The sequence below is a fragment of the Vulpes lagopus genome, chromosome 3, assembly GCF_018345385.1.
Source record: "Vulpes lagopus strain Blue_001 chromosome 3, ASM1834538v1, whole genome shotgun sequence".
NCBI classification, from domain to species: domain Eukaryota; kingdom Metazoa; phylum Chordata; class Mammalia; order Carnivora; family Canidae; genus Vulpes; species Vulpes lagopus.
Genome location: NC_054826.1, coordinates 46,791,934 through 46,811,311, shown reverse-complemented (window position 1 = coordinate 46,811,311; position 19,378 = coordinate 46,791,934). Strand labels below are relative to the sequence as shown.

Sequence of the window (19,378 nt, the reverse complement as noted above, 5' to 3'; positions counted from 1 at the left end):
ACTGAAGCTCTAAGAGGTCACTGGCCAAGGTCATTCATATAGCAGGTGATGAGCTGGGAATCAAGCTCTGCACTGTGTGATTCCAGATCAGACTATCAACCATAGTAACTTGAGCAGACTCAACTAAAGAGCTGGGGGCCCTAGTCCCTCAAAGCCCCAGGGGCCAGGTAGGGAACAGTGTTGTGTCTCTGGAACCCAATGTGCCCTCATACAAGTCAGGGATGTGAGAGGAGGGCATCTATATTCTGCTTGAGCATCTCTCACTTCCAACCAGGAATCCCTGATGTATCCCCATACCCTCCAGTTTCTTACTTGGGGACATTCCGTCCAAGGGAATATAGTACACCATTCCCCAGAGTTTCTCCCTTCTGGGGTCAGGGAAGTCTCAAGAGTCTCCTGAGTTGTTAAGAAAGCCACAGTGGTGATCTTGTACTATGGTAATGGTACTAATGATAAGATATTACTTTGGGGGGAAACTAGGCCAAGGGTACAATGGAATCTCTCTGTATTAATTCTTATAATTCTGTGGGAATCTGCAAGTATCTAAAAAATGTGAGTAAATTTAAATAATAATAATAAGAAAAAAAAAGCGCCCACCATTAGTCTCACTGAAAGGGACTTCTTTGCACATGGTTTCCATGTACCTGCTTTTGGGGCTAAAATACATGGAAACTCAGAAACTCCAAAACTGCCTCTGCTAGGGGAAAGGCCATGTGGCTCTAGAACAATGCCCAGCCCCCACTGCCCCATGCATTATTGATAATGACCTTCATTGGGTTGGGACAAATGCCCTCCTCCTGTCAATGAGACTGGGTTCCATCTGCCTCCTGCTCACAGAACTCCATGGGCAGGATGAACATGAAGTAATGGGCATTTGAGCACAATAAGTTAGACACTGAGGAAAAACATTTTTTGGGATAATGGCTGCCTAGGAACAAAAAGCCCTCATCAGCTCTTAATAAATCACTGCTAATGAACATCTCATGTTTCCACCATTTTTGCTTTTCATCTCATGGGCCAGTGACTCAAACCTGGAGAGGTGCACCTGGCTTGCTCTCCTGTGTCCCTCCCCTGGAACTCAGCCCACGTTATGGGGATCAGAGTCGGAAATGGGGAGGGTAGAGATGAATCAGACCCAGTGCCTGCCTTCATGGAGCTGGCCACTCTTCCTACCCCCACCCCCACCATTATCAGGGTCCTCCTTCACAATGAAGAGCTTAATTTACACAAATTCAGAATAGTGCAATATAAAATATTAATAAAATCTTTTTGTGACTTTTTGAAGTGACTCCAGCCCCCACCCCATCAATAATTTATCCAAAATTTCTCCTAATTTTTAAACCCTTTTCTAAAGTGAGTGGCTTGATTGTAAACTGCATTCATTCTTTGCTAATTGACAATATAGGCTGGTACATAAAAATATGTCATATCTTTAGAATTAGAATTGCATTTTGGGAATTTTTAATTACACGAAATATTCGGGAATATGGTCTTTGAACAAAGTCTAGCTATCCTATACCTCACCAGTGACTGCCTTTTCACATGGAGGGAAAAGAGAAAGGTTGAAGCAAGATGAGAAAGACACCGAGAAATTCACTTCAGACTTGTATAGCAGTTCTAAGGGAGGAGGCTTATGAGGTCATAACTATCCATGATAAACTTAAGATGTTCAGTCTCTTCTTAGATTTCCACAACTCTCTCTTCCCACTCCTATAAAGCAGATGATCCTCAGTCAACTTCCTTAAAGGATTTGAGAGATGGGGAAGGGCTGGATGTAGATGTGAAGACAACGACTTCCAGCTGACCAGTGGACAAAGTTGGGGACTTAGCCAAAGGCTTGCACCTTCTCCCTCACTCAGTTGCACTCTTTTGTTTTTTAAGATTGTATTTATTTATTCATGAGAGACACAGAGAGAGGCAGAGACATAGGCAGAAGGAGAAGTAGGCTTCCCATGGGGATCCTGATGAGGGACTTGATCCCAGAACCCCAGGCTCACCACCTGAGCTGAACCCAGTACTCCAGTTGCAGTCTTTAATCTCCCGTAATCTCCATCACCCCATACCAAGCTCTCTCTTTTCTGATATATGTAAACTAAACACAGGGGCTTGCTAAGTATATGCAGCTTCAAGACATGTCTTCTCTCCCCACTCCCGGTGAGATGGTTGCGAGTGTCTGAGCCCTCCTGTGTCAATTCTGGAGCCCCTGTTAGTTCATTCCATATTGATTGCTCCTATTCAAATACAAACTCATGTTCTCTGAAGGTAAATAGTTATTTAAAGATCATCTAGTGCTGGGCACCCTGGTGGCTCAGTCAGTGAAGCCGCTGACTTGGGAACTGGCTCAGGTCATGATCCTGGGGCCCTGGGATCCAGCCCTGCATCTGGGGCTCTGTACTCAGCTCAGCAGGGAGTCTTCTTGAAGATTCTCTCTGCCTCTGCCCACCCTACCTGCCAGCATTCATGCTCTCTCTAAAATAAATAAATCTTTTTTTTTTTTTTAAGATCATCTATGCTTCCTCACTTTTTAATTTGGTGCTTGGGTCCTCCCAACAACATTCCTCTTTAGTGACAATCTACATTAATATCCTTTTGACGAGCAACTCATTTTACTGGGAGGCAGCCACTTCCACTGGGGATATGTTTAGCAAATGCCTCCTTGTACAAGAACACGTCATCCCTAATAGTAGAGCTAATATTTATGGAGAACTTTTATGGATTCGGGTTGAGCTTTTTACATGTGCAGCTTATGTCACCCAAACAATGCCCTTTAGGTTATCATTGCTATCTTCACTTCCAAAATGAGGCAACCAAGGCTCAGGGGAGGGACTTAACTTGCCACAGACTAGAAGTTAGTCAAATGCAGAGCTGGGATTCAAACACGGATAGCATGGCTTCAGACCTTACTCTCAAAGCTCTGTGATTCCTGCCCTGTGGTCTCTGTACCAAAAATGGAAAATGCTGAGCAGAGCACAGTTAGGAGTGGCAGTGTGTTGGATGCTTCCATATACCTTCCCACAGAGCCCAGGCTTCCTGTGGGCTCCTCCCTGGAATCATGCCTGTGAAGAGTGAATGGAGGTAGGTTGAGGTCCAAACATAGGTGTCCTACAAAGGCCTGCAAAGGTTCTGACGTGGGCGCTGCTAAGACAGACGGGCCATGCAGTCAGCTACAATCTGCAGGATTCCACGCACCACCCAGCCCACAGCCCGTCAAACACTGGGCGGGAACCAGACAGGCCAGGACCACAACAGTCCCTGAATTGGTCACTCTATCAAAAAGCAGAATGGGAGAGAGGCTGGTCTGACATGACTCTTTCTTGAGGACCCCATGCTTCTCTCAGCAACCCCTATTATCTTTCCCTATTATTCCTAAACCATTGGTTTAATAGTCCACGGCCACTCTAGAATTTGTCCAGGAGTTGACAGCATGCTTATTTATGCATAGCTTTAGAGTCTTCTCTTACTATCATTAATAAAAATCAGGCCATGTGACTCTTCTTGGCAATTAAGTAATGTTTCTGTGACTCTGTTGGCCACTCAAGTAGTCATATTCTTGGAAATGTCTTATATACACATGTTTTTAAACCCTGGTTTATACTCCCTCCATTGAAATTCCCTGAGGCACAAGCCAGAACTCCATTGATTTGGAGCAGCTAGAGCGCTCTGAGCTCCTGACGTCACGTGAGCCTCTTAGCCATCCTGGCACATGGCTCCCAGTCCAGATCTCACTCCTTGTGGGGGAGGCGGGAAAGTACCCAAACACAAGTGGGTATTGCTTGCCTCTCCATCAGATTATCTCCCCAAGTAGACTCACCCATCAGCTAGTTTCACCGTCTCTCTCTCTCCAAACATGTTCTAAAAGCTTTTTTCTTATCCTTACATTTTTGGGAGGTAAGTTTCAACTTCGTGTGACCTTATTCTCATGACTCTGAGTTACATGTTTTGTCTTTGGAGAGGGCAACTGCAGGGAAGAAAGCTCAGAAAAGTAAGAGGTGGAATCTGGCTGGACTGGGACCTCAGGCAGTTTATTTAATGTCCTCCAGTCTCCCCTTCCTCAATCGGAAAACAAACCTAACACCGTTCGTTTTATAGATTGCTTGTGACAAACTCATAAAAGATGCTCCACGAATGCTCACTCTCTCTTTGAGCAAACATGTCTCTTTCCTCTGATAAAGATTCTTCTCTGTTTGAACCCAGAGAGCTTCCTACTGCTCCCCTTTCCTTACTACTAACTTCTCATTTTCTGTTCTCATGAGTGGCGCTGGGGACCACCTTGCCTCTCTGTCCCTCTCAGTCCATTTCTAGCTGTATTCCATCCTAAAATTTTTGTCCACAGACTGCCTTCCTCTACATTGAACTTTCTTTAATCTACTCACATAAACTTAGTTCCCATGGAAAAGCAGTGCCTGCACACAAGGGCCACATCCCCACCCTGCTGAACCATCCAAGGGCCAATGAACCAGTGACCATTAAAGTCCACTTCTTGGGAGAACCATCAACACTGACAACAATAGATCTGCCTGGAATAATCTTCCAATTGTGAGCCAGGCAGATACCTTGGCCCAGAAATCAGGCTTAATTGGAAATTAAATTGCATTTCCATGCCAACTGCAGGACGCCTATATCCACAGCTAAATTATCAAGGTGATGCCTCATCTCCAGGAAGCCCATGGGAATAGACTGGCTGCATCAGCAAAATGACAAGCTTGTATCTGATGAAGAGAACTTTCTTTAACGTGTAACCTGAGCCCTTCAAGTTTCTTTTTTGGGGTTCTGTGCACTTACTGGCTGCTTCCATTGTGCCAGATGCTGTGGCAAGATTTGGAGGAATGGATGCCAGTGGGAACCGTACTGTGTTTTGGCTGCTCCTGGCCAGAGGCAGGAAGAGGATCACATAAGCAAAAGATTTCTGAGCTTTTAGTTACCCAAGGGTTGAGTTGCTTTGGGAGGTAGAAGGCATCATGGATAACATCACCATTCAGTTTCTATATTTAACATTGGTACTAATAGTTCACAATGCTCAAGGGTCTGCCGGACTCTTCACTAAGCCCTTTGAACACATTTATCCCATCCTCCAGGCATCTGTAGGATAGAAATACACTATGATTTTCATTATCCTCGTTTTACCTACAAAGAAACTGAGACCTAGAAAGCAAGTAACTTGTTTTAGGTCACTGCTGCCTTATCAGTAGAACTGGGATTTAAACTCAGCTTATTTCATAGCATAGCCTATATCTTTAAGCATGACATTATACTGCTCCTTTATTTCCTCCACATTTATTTATTTATTTATCTATTTTTAAAGATTTTATTTATTCATTTGAGAGAGAGAGAGAGAGAGAGAACAACTGAGGGGAGGGCCAGAGAGAGAGGGAGAAGCAGGCTTCCCACTGAGAAGGGAGCCTGATGTGGGGCTCCATCTCAGAACCCTGGGATCATGACCTGAGCCAAAGGCAGATGCTTAACGGACTGAGCCACCCAGGTGCCCTTCACCAGTTTTAATTTAAAAAATTTCCAACTATATAAAGCATTACAAAATGAGTACTAGGAGATGTACTTTGTTCACAAACTGTTGTCAATATTTTGCCATATTTGCATTCCTCCTCTTTGTTTCTTTGTACGTGTGTGTGTGTGTGTGTGTGTGTGTGTGTGTGTGTGTATTTCTTTTTCTGAATCATTGGAGAGTTACATTCAGGGACATAAAACACAAGTCTGGTTTGGAAACCACGTGGGGATCAGTCTGGCTGAGGGAGAACGCAGATGGAGGCAGGGAGCCACGAGCAGCATGTGGGCTGAGGCCATGAGCTGTGGGACCCAGGCTGGTAGGTTCAGGGCATGCTCTAGCATGTGGGAGGCTGTGGTATCATGATAAGGAAAGCATGGCTGTCACTGAAGTTCTTGAGAAGAAGTAAAAACCTGCAGATGTATTTCAGCAAATGATTTCTTTATGGGCTGATTAAATATACATGCTTGTTGAAGGCAGTGTAGTGTAGATGATACAGATAAGTGTCAAGAACTTTAAAAAATCACCCTTATGTCCAACTGAAACCCATGCTACTATTTCAGTTTATTTATTTTCTATTTCACTCTTCTGTACACATTTTTTATAAAGATTGTATTTATTTATTCATGAGAGAGAGAGAGAGAGAGAGGCAGAGATATAGGCAGAGGGAGAAGCAGGCTCCTTGTGGGGAGCCTAATGCAAGACTCCATCCTGGGATCCCAGGATCACGCCCTGAGCCAAAGACAGATGCTCAACCACTGAGCCACCCAGGCGTCCCTCTGTACACATATCTTTTCACAGATTGGAATTTCATTGTACATACAGTTTTGTATCTTGATTTCTTTTTTTTTTTTTACCTAATATTACGTTAAAAGCATTTCTGCTTGTTTTTAAGTGGTCCTCAAAATCATTTTTCAGATATGTAACATTATTCCAGCAGATAGCTGAGCCTAAAGTGATTTTAACCCACTCTTTTTTGACTAAAGCCTTGCTTGTCCCTGACTGTTCACTGCTATGGTGCGATACCATGATGAACACCCCTGGGTCACAGTCTCTGTGCACATCTCTGGTCACCTTTTAGAACAGATTCTAGAAGTGGGATCCTGGGTCGAAGGACTGGATGGATTTCTCTTTGCCTGGCCCGTGGTGTGGAGGGAATGGGAGAGGGAGATATGGGAGGATGTGCAGGCTGCAGGCTGCTGCAGCAAAGCCACTGAGACATGGTGAGGGTGTGGACTTCAGGAACAGCTCTGAGAATGGAGAGATAGTGATAGGAGAAACACTGGCAAGAAATGATCAGTAGGACTTAGTGAGGAAGATAACTGCAGGGTGAAAGACTGGGGACACAGAGAAACAGAGGAGTTGAGAGAGAGGGAGCTGCTTTGCTTTTATAAGGGTCGAGTAGGGGTACAGGAAGACATTCATATAGAAGAGTTTAAGATCTGTCCTCCCTCCCTCCCTTCCTCCTTTCCTTCCTTTTTTAACTCATCTGTCTGTTGGACTCCTACTATGTACCAGGCCTTGTGCTGCCTATCAGGCATCTTATACAACTAAGATATGGCTCCTGTCCTCCATGAGCTCACAGTTCAGCCAGGGCATCTCCTGCAGGCCTGGAACTTAAGAGACAAGCCGGGGCAAGGGAGAGAGACACAGGAGGCCCTACTGGAGAAGAAGACACAAGGTCAAGGTTGCAGGGTCATGGCTGAAGAGACGAGGAGTCTTACAGTCATTGATGTGTGGCCTGGAAGAGCCAACTGTTGGGTGGCCACACCTCTGTAGGGAGCTGGGTCTCTCTTCATCCTGGTGCTCCTGGCTGCCAGCCCCCAGACTCTGCCTCAAGATACCTACTTCAAGGGTGTTCCTTGCTTTAGCCTCAGTTTCTCCATCTGTACAGTGAAGGGGTTGGGGTTGGAGTGTTAGGAGGAGTCTCACGCTGGTCACTTGCCTGGGTGGCCTTGACTTCCTTTCAACTGCTGGCTTGCCATCAGGCTCTTGGCAGATTGTTTGGAAGGACTTCAAAGTCCAAGGTATGACGCAGAGGCACTGGTTTGTGCTGGGGGGCCCCATGCTAGCTTTCCTTCTACACTACAGAGTCCAGCGAGAAGGCCAGCAGGCGGGGGCAGGTGCTCATCACTTTCTGGCCTTTAGCTCACCAGATGTTGTTAAATGTCCTGCCAGAGCCCACCTGCCCTGGGGTTTTGAAACTGGGGGTCTAGCTTAGGGGTAGAGGTGTCCTTAGGGGAGTCTGACCCAGGCCACAAGAGATGTTTTAACACTCAGGTTTTAGGTTTATAAAGCTAAGGTCTCATTGCTGTACTTACTATTTTGTGCCCACTTCCCAGCAGAAAGCAAGACTCAAAGAAGCGATGGACCTTCTGAAGGTCAAATAGCATCCAGAGACTAATGGTTGGCTTGGAGACTAATGACCTCCAAAAATCATGTTCCCAGAAGGTCCTGGATTCCCAAGGGCTGGAGCACAGGTAGGGAAGCCAGCTGTGTCTGCAGCCTCCAGAAGCCTTTGCCGGTGACTGGTCACTTCACACAGTAACAGAGGAGACTCCCAGCTGAATGGTGCAGAGCCAAAATGGAAAATAATACTGGTCCTTCCCTTGTGGCAACACTGCCCTCTTTCCATGGGAAGAATAGATCAAAGATTAACTAAATGGCCTGTAGCTACAGTGACAGGAAGGGACAGTTCTCAAGATGAGGGGCTAAGGAGCCAGACAAAAGGCTCAAACCCTCATGTCCGATTGCAGGATCACTGGTGGCTTTGCTAAGGGATGAGTGTGGATGGACAGATAGACTTGGGAAGGTGGGTTACAGAACCAGGGCCTTTAAGAGAACCAGACGCCCAGATTCAAGTCCAGTTTTGCTGCCTGCTTGCTGAGTGGTCTTCCCTGGGCCTCGGGCTTCTCACCTGCCTTGTTGACCCTTCAGCCTCCACTGAGTCCTACTATGTGCTGGGCCCTGCACCGAGTACTGGGGAAACAGTGATGGCCAGAACAGTCCCTGCCTTCACTAAGTGAAGCAGAACTCTTAGTGGGCAAGCCAGACCAGAAACAGGGGAATCAATGTGTGATGTCATTGCATAAGCAATGAACGCTATGTGGAAAAACGAGGCAAACTTAGTGGACAGAAAGTGCCTGATGTGTGTGTGTGTGTGGGGGTGGTGGGGGATGAGGAGGTGGGGATTACACAGGAGGGGATGTGCCAGACAGATGAGAGCTGACAGTGCCCAGTGCAGGTAACAGTAACTGGGAGCATCCAGAGCTGGTGCTGGTGTGCCAGCAGGAGCAACTGGGCCTGGTTGCTTGGGTACACCACAGGGAGACCAGGAGTGGAGGATGTAAATGCAGAGGGCACATCAAGCAAAGCCCGTAGGTCCCAGAGGAAAGTCTGCATTTGACCCCAGATGTATCAAGAAACTGCTGGAGGCAGAGTGGTGAATAAGGGGTGAATGGGATTTATTTTGTATTTTAAATATATGGGAATGGATGAATAGCAGGAGATGAATGGGTAAAATAAATGATGGTCCATCCATACACGGACTATTATTCAGCCTTGAAAAGGAAGGACATTCTGATACAAATGTGGACGAACCTTGAAAACATTGCCAAGGGAATATTTTCTAAGCCAGACACCAAAGGACAGCTACTGTATGATCCCATTACATGCAGCACCTAGAACAGATAGATTTGTACAGATAGAAAGGAGCCCTGGTGGTTGCCAGGGCTAGGGAGAGGAAGATGGAGAGTTAGTGTTTACTGAGGATACAGTTTCAGTTTGGGATGCTGGAAAGTTCTGGAGCTGGACGGCGGCAATGGTTGCACAAGAGCGCGAATGTGCTTAATGACACTGAATTGCACACCTAAACATGGTAAAAATGTCAAATATCATGTTATGTATATTTACTACAATAAAAAAATATGGGAAAGGATGCTATGCAGAGAATTGTCTCTGAGGTTATGTCACTTTTTGAGGGCTGCCATAACACAATACCACAGACTGGGTAACTTGGCGGAAATTTATATATTCGTGGTTCTGGAGGCTGCAGGTCCAAGATCACAGTGCTGGCAAGGTTGAGACCTCTCTGGTGAGATCTCTCTCCTCTGCTTGCAGATGACCCTTGTCACCTCCCATGGCACCCTCTCTGTGTGTGCCTTTCTTCTTACAAGGACACCATGGGGCCCCACCCTTGTGACCTCATTTAACCTTAATTAACTCTTTCAAGGCATTGTCTCCAAATACAGTCACCTTGGGGGTTAGGGCTCCAATAAATGAATTGGGGAGATGGCACAGTTCAGTCTATACTTGGCAGTAAAAGTGCTGAGAGATTTGGCCGAAAGAGCCTTCCTTGAGGGACTGCATAGAATCTTCAGTCGCACGTTGGCTCTGTGACCTCGAAAAGTTATTCAACCTCTCCCATCCTCAGGTGAGAGTAGGTAACTTCAGGGCTGAGGCTGGACTGAATGTAGGGATCCTCAGAAAGCCCCAGCAAATAGATAACACTCCAGGGACAATGGCGATTATTATTCTTTGCACGGTGCCTCTTGAGTTTGGAATGACAGGCTGCTGTCTCTGGGCTTGTGAGGCACGGGCAGGGTTAACCAGCCCAAGGATGGCTGTGCCCTCTGCAGGCAGTGTGCCTCCTGTTGTCCCAGGCTCTGAATGACAGCCAGTTCCAAGCTGATGCTTGCAGATAGTGAGCGGCAAGCCTGGGCTTGGCTCTGCCTGCTAAGCGTAGATGGTTTGAAAAATGCCACCCAAACTGGTCCAGGGTTAATCAGAAGATTACAGAAAGAAAATTAGGGCAGGCTAACCCCGGCCTCCCAGACACAAGCATCAAAATCACATCTCCCTCCCTGATTCCTGCCCAGGTCTCGGCCTCTGCTTCCAACCACCTCCTTCCAGCAAGAAGTGGAAACTGGCCAGACTGGCAATTACAGGGAGAAGGCTTGCAGAGTGGCATTTCCTTTCTTTCCTGTCCTTGCAGGCTGGGCCGTCCAGCCAGTTCTCTCGTATTTTCTGCTGTTTAGCTGGAAAAGATGGCCAGCGATGGTGGTTTGCGGGGGACTTGGGTCTCAGGGGAATTCTCTGGGATTGTGCTGCTTCAGTCAGAACAGAGGTGTTGAGGCCTTGATTTCTGAAAGAGCACTACACATCGCCTCTTGGCCAAACTGGGAAGGCACGAGCTTTGTGTTCATTGCTTTCCCACCCTGGATCTGAGTTTTAGAGACGGAGGGCGAGAAATGAGGGGTGCAAAGCCAGAATGTGGAAACAGACAACCTGACTCAGAGCCTGGTCCTTCCCTTTCTGACGCTCCGGTTTTCACACTGTAAATGGGGCTGATGAGAGCACCCCACCTTCTTGTGCTTTTGGGCGTGCACTGTGCTTGGAGCAGTGTCCGGCCCAGAGCAGGTGCAGCAAGGAGGATGGCAAATACTGGTATTGAATCTTAAAGCTCTAAAGCTGGACGAGACCTTCCAAATCAACAACTCCCCCATTTTAGAGATGAAGAAACTGAGGCCCAGAGAAGGAAGCCACCTGCTCAGTGAGCAAACATGATGATTTGGATTTGAACTCAGGTTTGGCTCCGAGGCTGTTATTTGATGGAGGTCTAAGAACACGGGCTGGGCGTGTGGTGGCTTCAGCCAGAGGGAACCAGGGTTGACTTGGTGTTTGTGGCCTCCCTGCCCTCACCCCATCAGGAGGAAGGCTTTCTAATGCCTCCAGACGGAGGATCTGTGAGGCATGCAGGGAGGGTGGTCGCTGGTGATGGTAAACACCTTCCATTCACGTCTTTTCCTGGGGTCCTGGCCTCCTTTCCTCCCTGCTGGCCCTGGTGAAGCTATCTCATCTCCTGCTTCCTCTCTCTCTCTCCAGCCCTCTGCCTTTCTGTGGGGTCCTCAGAGCCTTGGCCCTCCCTCCTGCCCTCCTGGTTGGGGCGCAGATGGACACCGAGGGGCGCTGGCCAGCCGCGGTGGACAGGCGATGCGGGCCTGCCGTCGAGGGGCCGATCTCGCAGGGCACAGGAAAACTGGAGTGGAAGTGGGACCAAGCCTGGGTGTGGACTGGGCTGACCCATCATGTCATCACAGTGGTTCCGGCTGGTCACGTCTGTCACACTCCTGCACAGAATCCAGCACGACATGATGGAGAGTGAGAGAGGGCCTCAGCAAGGGACTCCAGTCACTGATGGTGCTGGGCGGGGACGCTTTCAGTCACCGTGCATTCAACCCACTGGGTACTCAAGGAGCCAAGCACAAGCCCCACACATGAGCCTCATGTCCTTACGTGGACTGGGTAGGTAAACACATAAACCACTAAATAAAAAGGATATTTTCAGCTGTTGACAAGTTCTCGATTATAGAAGTTGTCATTAAGAGTGATAGGATGGGGGAACATCTGGGTGGCTCAGCGGTTGAGCCTCTGTCTTTGGCCCAGGGCATAATCCTGGAGTTCTAGGATTAAGTCCCACATTGGGCTCCCTGCATGAAGCCTGATTCTCCCTCTGCCTGTGTCTCTGCCTCTCTCTCTCTCTGTGTCTCCCATGAATAAATAAATAAAAGTCTTAAAAAAAAGTGATAGGGTGACGGGACATGACCTAAGTAGCAGCACATCTGGAGAAAAACTAGGAGACTCGACACCCAGCCCACCTCATTCAGCAATGTCTCCTTTCTCCTGCCTACCAGTCCAAGGGCTCATCACTTGAGAAGAAGAGGACAGAACTTGGCCTCTACCAGGCAGTTGCTAAGTGCTAGGTACCACACATGTCACAGGCACCATCCGATTCAGTCTCCTGGTCACCCTGTACAGTGGGAGCTACTGGTTCCACTTTCCAGGAGGAGGACATAGACTCAAAATGGAAAATAGCTTGCCCAAGGCTATCATGCCAGGACGTGGCGGGATTTGAACCCAGGGCTGGCTGGCCCCAGAGCCTTTCTCTGGCTTTCCCTGCATCATGCTGCCTTCCTCCGTGGCTGCCTCAGGTGAACGTGTCCACACTTGGGAATCAACAGCTCTCAGGAACCTGGGGCCTGGGGTCTGGTGAGAGAGGTGATCCAAGGAAGATTCCGTGCCCTGAAGATTCTGTAACCCTGCAAGGACTGGGGGAGGTGAAGGTCATACTGACATGATAAGGGACCTCCAGTTCCCTTAGGACCTGACTTGATCCACTCCACCCTTGTCTTGGTATCATAACCCGTAATGCCCCTCCTGCCAGAGAGGCCATTTCCAGCTACTTTTAATTTGGACCAAACCAGCCACTCCCCCGTGGTCCTGAAGTTAATAGGATGTCTGTGCCAGGATAAGCAGGCCTGAACAAATTATTCCTAGCTAGTATCAGGTTATCTGGAAGACAGGCCCAGTGGCCCCAAAGAAGGACAGCCTCGGCAGGTGGCAGGAAGCTGCTATGGGACTAGGGAGACCCTAGAGAGCACCGGGCCGGTGAAATGGATGAGGGAGTGATGTGTGTGTACAGAGGGCAAGGATGAGAGACAGGTAGGCTGGGATGAGGGCTAGTGGGCAATGGGAGAGCCCAGACGAGCTAGTTTCCTACGCTTGTCGGTTCTGGCTGTGACTAAAGAGGTGGGAGTGGACCAGAAGCCCCAGTGATTGAACTTTCTGCATATGGCAAGGCACAAGCACGCAGGGAGTAGTACCATGATGCAGGGCTGGTCTGTCCTGCCAGGATAGTGAGCTAGTTGGGACCCAGGGCGGTGGGGAAGTGCACGCAAGCTGAGCTGCTCATGGAACTGGTGGCATTCTCCTTTTGGCAAAGGGCTCTGTGGCATCTCATAGGTCCTAGGGTCCCCAGGGTCTTTCCCAGAAAATTCTAGTAACTAGTCAGTCTCTCAATTCCAGAGTACCTGGTGCCTAAAACCTTGTGTATTACCCCACTGACATGACCACTCCCCACTCTTGCCCTATGTGAAGGGAGAGCGGTGTGGAGTGTACCTCAATGGCTTGGAGCCCATTCAACAACCAACAGGTGCCTGGCCCCAGTGTCCCTATCTGAGAGGTGATGGTGATGCTGGAAGAGCATGTGTGAGGCTGTCTTGCTGACCTTGGCCTGTAGAGTGTTCTATTCACCATAAAGCTTATTTCTTAACCCAGGTCATGCCACATTAAGGAATTTGTCACAACCCTTTGGAAGACGGGTGGCTTCCCTGAAGAGCTCCAGCTGATACAACAGTTCTTTACAAACCCACCTACAAAATTAGTGGGAAGCTGGGGGCACTCTTTGCCAGTGACAGGTGGGGAGAAATCCCCTCAGGGGTGTCTTCAGCCCATGGAGTAGAAAGGCAAGCACCTGGTCCTGGCCCCAGCAGGACCTGGGTTCCAATCCCAGCTCTGCCACTTACTGCCAGCTGGGCCACCTGGTAAGTTTCCTTATCTGGTAAAATGGTGTTTGCAACCCCTACTCCCAGGGTCAGGACTGGGACAAAACAGGAGAGGTCCCCAGGGCACGATGTAAGGAGGGACTCACCGTCAGCTGCCCGCAGCCTGCCACTTGTGTCATCCTCACAGAGTTACAAAACAACCTTTGCACTTGGTGGTGTTGTTACCTCCAATTACAAGGGATGAGCCTTGACTTAGGGAGGTACCTGACCTGAGCTCACACAGCTGCTAGATGACAGGGCTGGGACTCAAGCTGGGCCTGCCTGAAGGCAGAGCCAAGTTCAAGGTCAGTTCCTTGAGAGGCAGCAAGACAGTGTGTCTGCGATGGGTCTGAAGCACAGAGAGAAACCACCCGCCAGAGTGGGAGAGTGGAGTCGGGGTTCTAGGGCATTGTCCTTGAGATAAATCTCACAAGGTCAGCCCTTCCACCCCCTCCCCACCCTGCAGCCATGTGGGTGGCCTGGACAACGAGAAGCTCTCCTGGATTGGATTCATCCCTCCTGTTGGCTTTGGCTTCGCCATCTGTGCCAGGGGTGACAGATGGGTTCCCAAAGTGCAGAAGGAGAAGGGCTTGAACCTCCTTAACCAGAGTGAAGCCTGCACGACTTAGGTTCCCACCCGTGGCCCCAGAGTCTCTGAAGTGGCGAGGGAGTTGGCTGTGTAGGAAGAGAACCAGGCAGGTGCCCAGACCCTGGGGTTAACTAGGCATCTAAGCCAGGAGCTGAGCTTCCATTCAGTTAAAGAGCCAGGGAGGGCCTGGCCCTGGGAGTCATGCTATTAAACTCCTAATAAGGGAATCAGGTATGGGAAATGGCTCAAAGTCAGTCTTACTACTAGGTGGGACCTTAAGAAAGCAAGTTCTGGAGAGGGGAATAGAATATTCTAGAGAGGCCACTCTCAGAGTCTGTGCCAGCTACGAAGAAAGCAACAGTTAGTGAGATGGAGTCCCTGCCCTGAGGCACTCACAGGCCTGGGGGCAGCTAATAACTGCAGGCACATCAACAAACATTTCCCAGGACTTAATATGCAGGGAACTTTATAGACCCACTCTTGTTTAATCCTTGAAGGAGGGCATTATGATTCCATTTTATAGATTAGGTGACTGAGGCCAGACAGGTGAGGGACCCTGCAGGAGACTTCTTGGCCAGCAGTGGACCCAAGGATGTCCCAGTGGACCCAAGGATGTCCCAGTCTGGCAACCTACTGTCCTTTGCACTGCATAAGTGGTTTACAAACTTTGTGGTTTTTTTTTTTTTTTTTTTTTTTTTAAGCGAGAGAAACCTGTTCTTTAAATTTCAGGGAAATTCAGTACATAAAACAAATCAAAGTAGAGCTGAAGGGGCAGGGATGGATGTGCCAGCTCTTCCCCCGCGCAGTCTCCCTCTTGCGGGACAATTAAATGCCGCTCCCGAGACACGGAGAAGGCTCAGGGACGGTTCTGAATGATTTGCCTGGCTGGAGGCTCATCCTCTGGCCCCAGACTCAGGTCTTGCAGCCGGACAGAGTTCACAGAGGGTTTACTGGGCACCTCTGGGACGGGGGCTCGCACAATGTGTCCTAGAAAGCTCCCACTCGAAACATCCTCCCTGGCTGACGTCTGTGCCCCGAGGTGCTGCTTCGTTCATGTCCTGCTTTCGGCAAAGCAGCCACTCCCGGCCTGGCACCAGACGAGCGGCTCTGGCCATGGTGGTGACGAAAGACGCCTAGGACCCCGGCCGTCCCAGAGCGGAAGTCCAGTGGGGAAGACAGCCTTCAGCAAACATGTTCTTAAAAGGAACGTGGACCACAGATTGTGATCAGAGCTATGAAGGGAAAGCTCAAGGTCAAGGAGATGTGTGAGCAGGAGGACCTCATCAGTTCAGCTCTGAAAAGGGCATCGGTGAGAAAAGTCTGGGCCACCCGCAGCTGAGACCAGTGGGCAACAGGATTGCTAAAACTGGGAGGAGGTGGCTGTGGTCCAGGAAGGGAAGGACAGGGAGGGGTGGTCTTGGGCTCTCTCCGTTCTCCAGGAATTCCCAAGGCAGGTAAGACATAATGATTTGAACCCACAACCAGCAGGAGATGCCTGGTCCTGTAGCATCTTTACCTTCTTCAATTCTGAAAGGGACAGGGAAAAGTCCTTCTAAGGGTTGGATTTTTGCAACTTGAGGACCCAGTGCAATGAGAAATGAGTAAGTGAAATTGCAATTAAACCCAGCAATCATTAAACTACCATAATGTGTCCATGTAGGATCTGACCTAGAGTCACCGAGGGCGGCCTATGCATTGGAAAGACCTTCTTTGCTCCCGTGCTCCAGTCCTGGCCCTGCTCCCATGGTCATTTATTTAACAAATATTTAGCAAACACCTGGCTTGGGCAGAACACCAGTTTCCCAGTGCATGCCCGGCACAGAGCCAGTGCTATGTAAACACGTGGTGCTCTCTGCAGAGTGGGGAGACACCATCCTGCCCTGGTGCCCACTATGTGCCGCCTCCGTGAGCCCTGGCTCTAGGGAATGCTGTAAGGATGCAGGTCGCAGAAGGGCCAGGTGGCCACTGGGTCCTCAGTGCTGGTCCCTGGGGAGCCCTTTCTGTGTTCCATGGATCTTGGTCCCCTTGATTCTAAGCAAAGAGAGGGGCCCAACCTGACCTGTGCTGTCTGGTGTCTCTGCAGAGGCTGACACCCAGTGCTGCTTCCTCTGCCAGTGCCAGCCTGCTTCCTTTGCCCACTCCTGCCCTGCTTCTCATCTCTGATGATGCCATGTTTGGAGGAGCCTCTGAATCTGCCCCAGGCTTCTCTTCTGGGTGCTCTTCGGTCCTCTTGCCTCCCTCCATCTCCACACTCAGCATGGCATCTGGGTGATATCTGTGTATTTATCCTATGCCCCACCAGAGTGCACATGTCTTGATGGAGGTCTTGTGTCATATTGTCCATGTGTCCAGTGTCCAGCAGTTAGCATAGCACAGGGTAGGAGCTTAGTAAATAAATCTTAAGCAAATGATTGGAGGCAAATACAAAGACAATATCTTCCTGTTTATTTATTCAAATAGCCAACTCTCTCTCTCTCTCTCTCTCTCTCTCTCACACACACACACACACACACACACACACAGACACACACACACACACACACATACCCCTTTACGGGCTCTGTCTCCCTGACTCACTTTCTCACACTTAACTCTATTGCTGTGGTCTCTCCCCCTCTGGAGCTCCTTGGAGTGTGCAGACCCCCTGCAGTCAGCTACATTAAGGGCCTCTGACCCCGCTCCTGAGGATGGCATGGCCTGGGTTACCCTCTCCAGACTCATGCCCATCTCAGTCCCTGATGGCTCCCTTACATCCTGCCACACATGGATGTAGAGGGATCCCCTGTCTTAGCGGCCCTGGATCCTCTCAACAATGCTGGGAGATAAACAGGATGCAGGGAACAGATTCATTTTACAGATGAAGAAACTGAGGCTCAGAGAGGCTGAGGCCTGCACAGGGAGCAAAGCCAGAGTTGAGACCTAGGTCAGACCTGAGTCTGGGCCAAAGCTCTTTCTGCTAAACCTCTGGGAAGCAAAGGCTGAGATGGGAAGCTACTCCTCACCCCTCATTCCCTAAGATCCTGGAAACCGTGATATGGGAAGAAAATCCTGTTCAGAAGGATCAAAATCCGGGGAGATCACCGCTGTATCCTCTAATCCTGGCTCCCTGCTCCTCACCCCTGTCCATCCCACGTGGGACCCAGTACATCTGCACACAGCCTGATGCTCAGCATTAGACTGTTGGTCACCCTGGGCGTCCTGGAGGCGCAGTGCCCTATTTGAGAACTGTGGTGGAGGCAGAACAGGGGTGATGATGGGGCTGAGAAAGGATGTAGGCAGACCTCACCATACCCCCACCAACACACCTGCCTTTCAGTTTGTACCAAGCCCGACCTGCTGGGCCTGGAGCTCCTGCACCGCATCATCACAGCTGGCCACAGGCAGCTTTAATCTCTCCTTGTCATTTAAAAAAATCCTGGTCAAGGTTTTGCGGCCCTCCTTCCCTGGATACCCAGCCTGCTGCTTCCAATGCATCTCCCCTAAAGACTCTTTCCTCCTGAAAGAGGGTATGAATATTTAAAGACTTTTTTTCAGCCAGTGAAACCACATCATGCTGCTCTTTCTCCGAATTTTATCTCCAAAAAGTTTGCCAGAGTCTTTCCGAGTGCCTCACCCTCTGTGACATAGTGTCTATAGGGGGTTCCAGGGACAAGGATGGCCCTGAGAAGTCAGCCTCCCCTCTGCATCCTGGGGCTGACTGGCACATACACGGTCCTAGGTCTGGTTCACAACCACCCTTTCTGCTGCCTGGGGAGTTGAACCCACCACCCCCCTGTTGCCCCAGTTCTTGGAGAAGTAGAGAAGACAGACATTGATACAGGCAAGATCTGCAGAGGAACAGGGGTCCGAGAAAGCAGAATGATGAACAAAGCCCCAGAAATGTAGGACCCTGGAACCCAGTGGGAGAAAGTCCTTGGCACATGAGACCCAGAGCGGATCCGAATCCCGTGTTCACCAGCGCGTGCTGGATTCCTGCCCTGCTGGCCTCCCCAAGTGGCTCTGGTCTGCACCATTACTCGCAGCCCACCGCATCAAATCTCCCTTTTATCAACAAGACACAACACTCCCTGGATAACTTCTTGAAACTCTAGTCACGCTAAGCAGCTTCCAGTGCTCTGGGAAGGGCTCTGTCCTTCTGCCCGCCTGTAACCAATCAGCCACACACCACCAAATCCATTTCCAAAGTTCCAGGCAATTATGGCCGCTGAGCTCCCTGGCGTGGTGCCGCCGGCTCAGAGGCTCGGAGCCGGACCCAGGTTGTCAGCAGCCCCGAATCCCAGCCACCCCTTTCCCCCCACCCTCCTCGGAGACCCTGGCACACCAGAACAGCCACAGACGCAGCACCAAGACACTTGCCACTTTGGCCAGCCAGACCACATGAGGACGACGGAAAATGAGGGTCAAGGCCAGGCTCCCTACCTTTGCTGAGGGTTCCGGTGATGAGCTTAAAGATGGTCTGGGCAAATTTCACGAACCCAAGCTTGCATCTTTTGGAGCAGCCGCTCATGGTGGCAGAGGGAAGGTGGGCTCTGCGGTCAGCGCCCAGGAGGGAAAGCACCCACCTTGCGTGGCCCTGGAACTTGGAGCCCGCCTAGGCAACCCCTGCGAGCGGATGTACCCCACAAGCTCCGGGAACAGCACAGCTGCCTCTGCAGTGAGTCCGGCTTCTGCATCCAGAAAGCCTGCGGGGCACGATGTCTGCTCCCTTCCTCCTTGCCTGCCTCCTGCACCCCCTCCTGCTATCCACTCAAGTCCTCGCCGTGGGAGGACCTCGGCACGCCGGGCTGGGACGGGGACGCAGTGCCAGGGCGCAGGGCGCTCCGAGGGAGCCAAGGGGGAGCGAGGCTGAGCGAGCGGGAGGAGGAGCCGGCGCTCTCGCAGGCTTGGCCGATGTCTTTCTTACATGGC

The 19,378-nt window shown here is 49.9% G+C and overlaps 1 protein-coding gene across 1 annotated transcript in view; it reads right to left on the bottom strand.

Annotated features, from left to right (window-relative positions):
• KCNIP1 (potassium voltage-gated channel interacting protein 1) overlaps positions 1 to 19,061 on the bottom strand; it is a 337,230-nt gene extending 318,169 nt beyond the window's left edge. Inside the window, exon 1 of the mRNA XM_041750274.1 lies at positions 18,890 to 19,061. Within this exon, the coding sequence (XP_041606208.1) occupies positions 18,890 to 18,977 (88 nt within the window). The 5' untranslated portion in view covers positions 18,978 to 19,061. The remainder of the gene's footprint in view (positions 1 to 18,889) is intronic.
• Between the last annotated feature and the right edge of the window lie 317 nt (positions 19,062 to 19,378).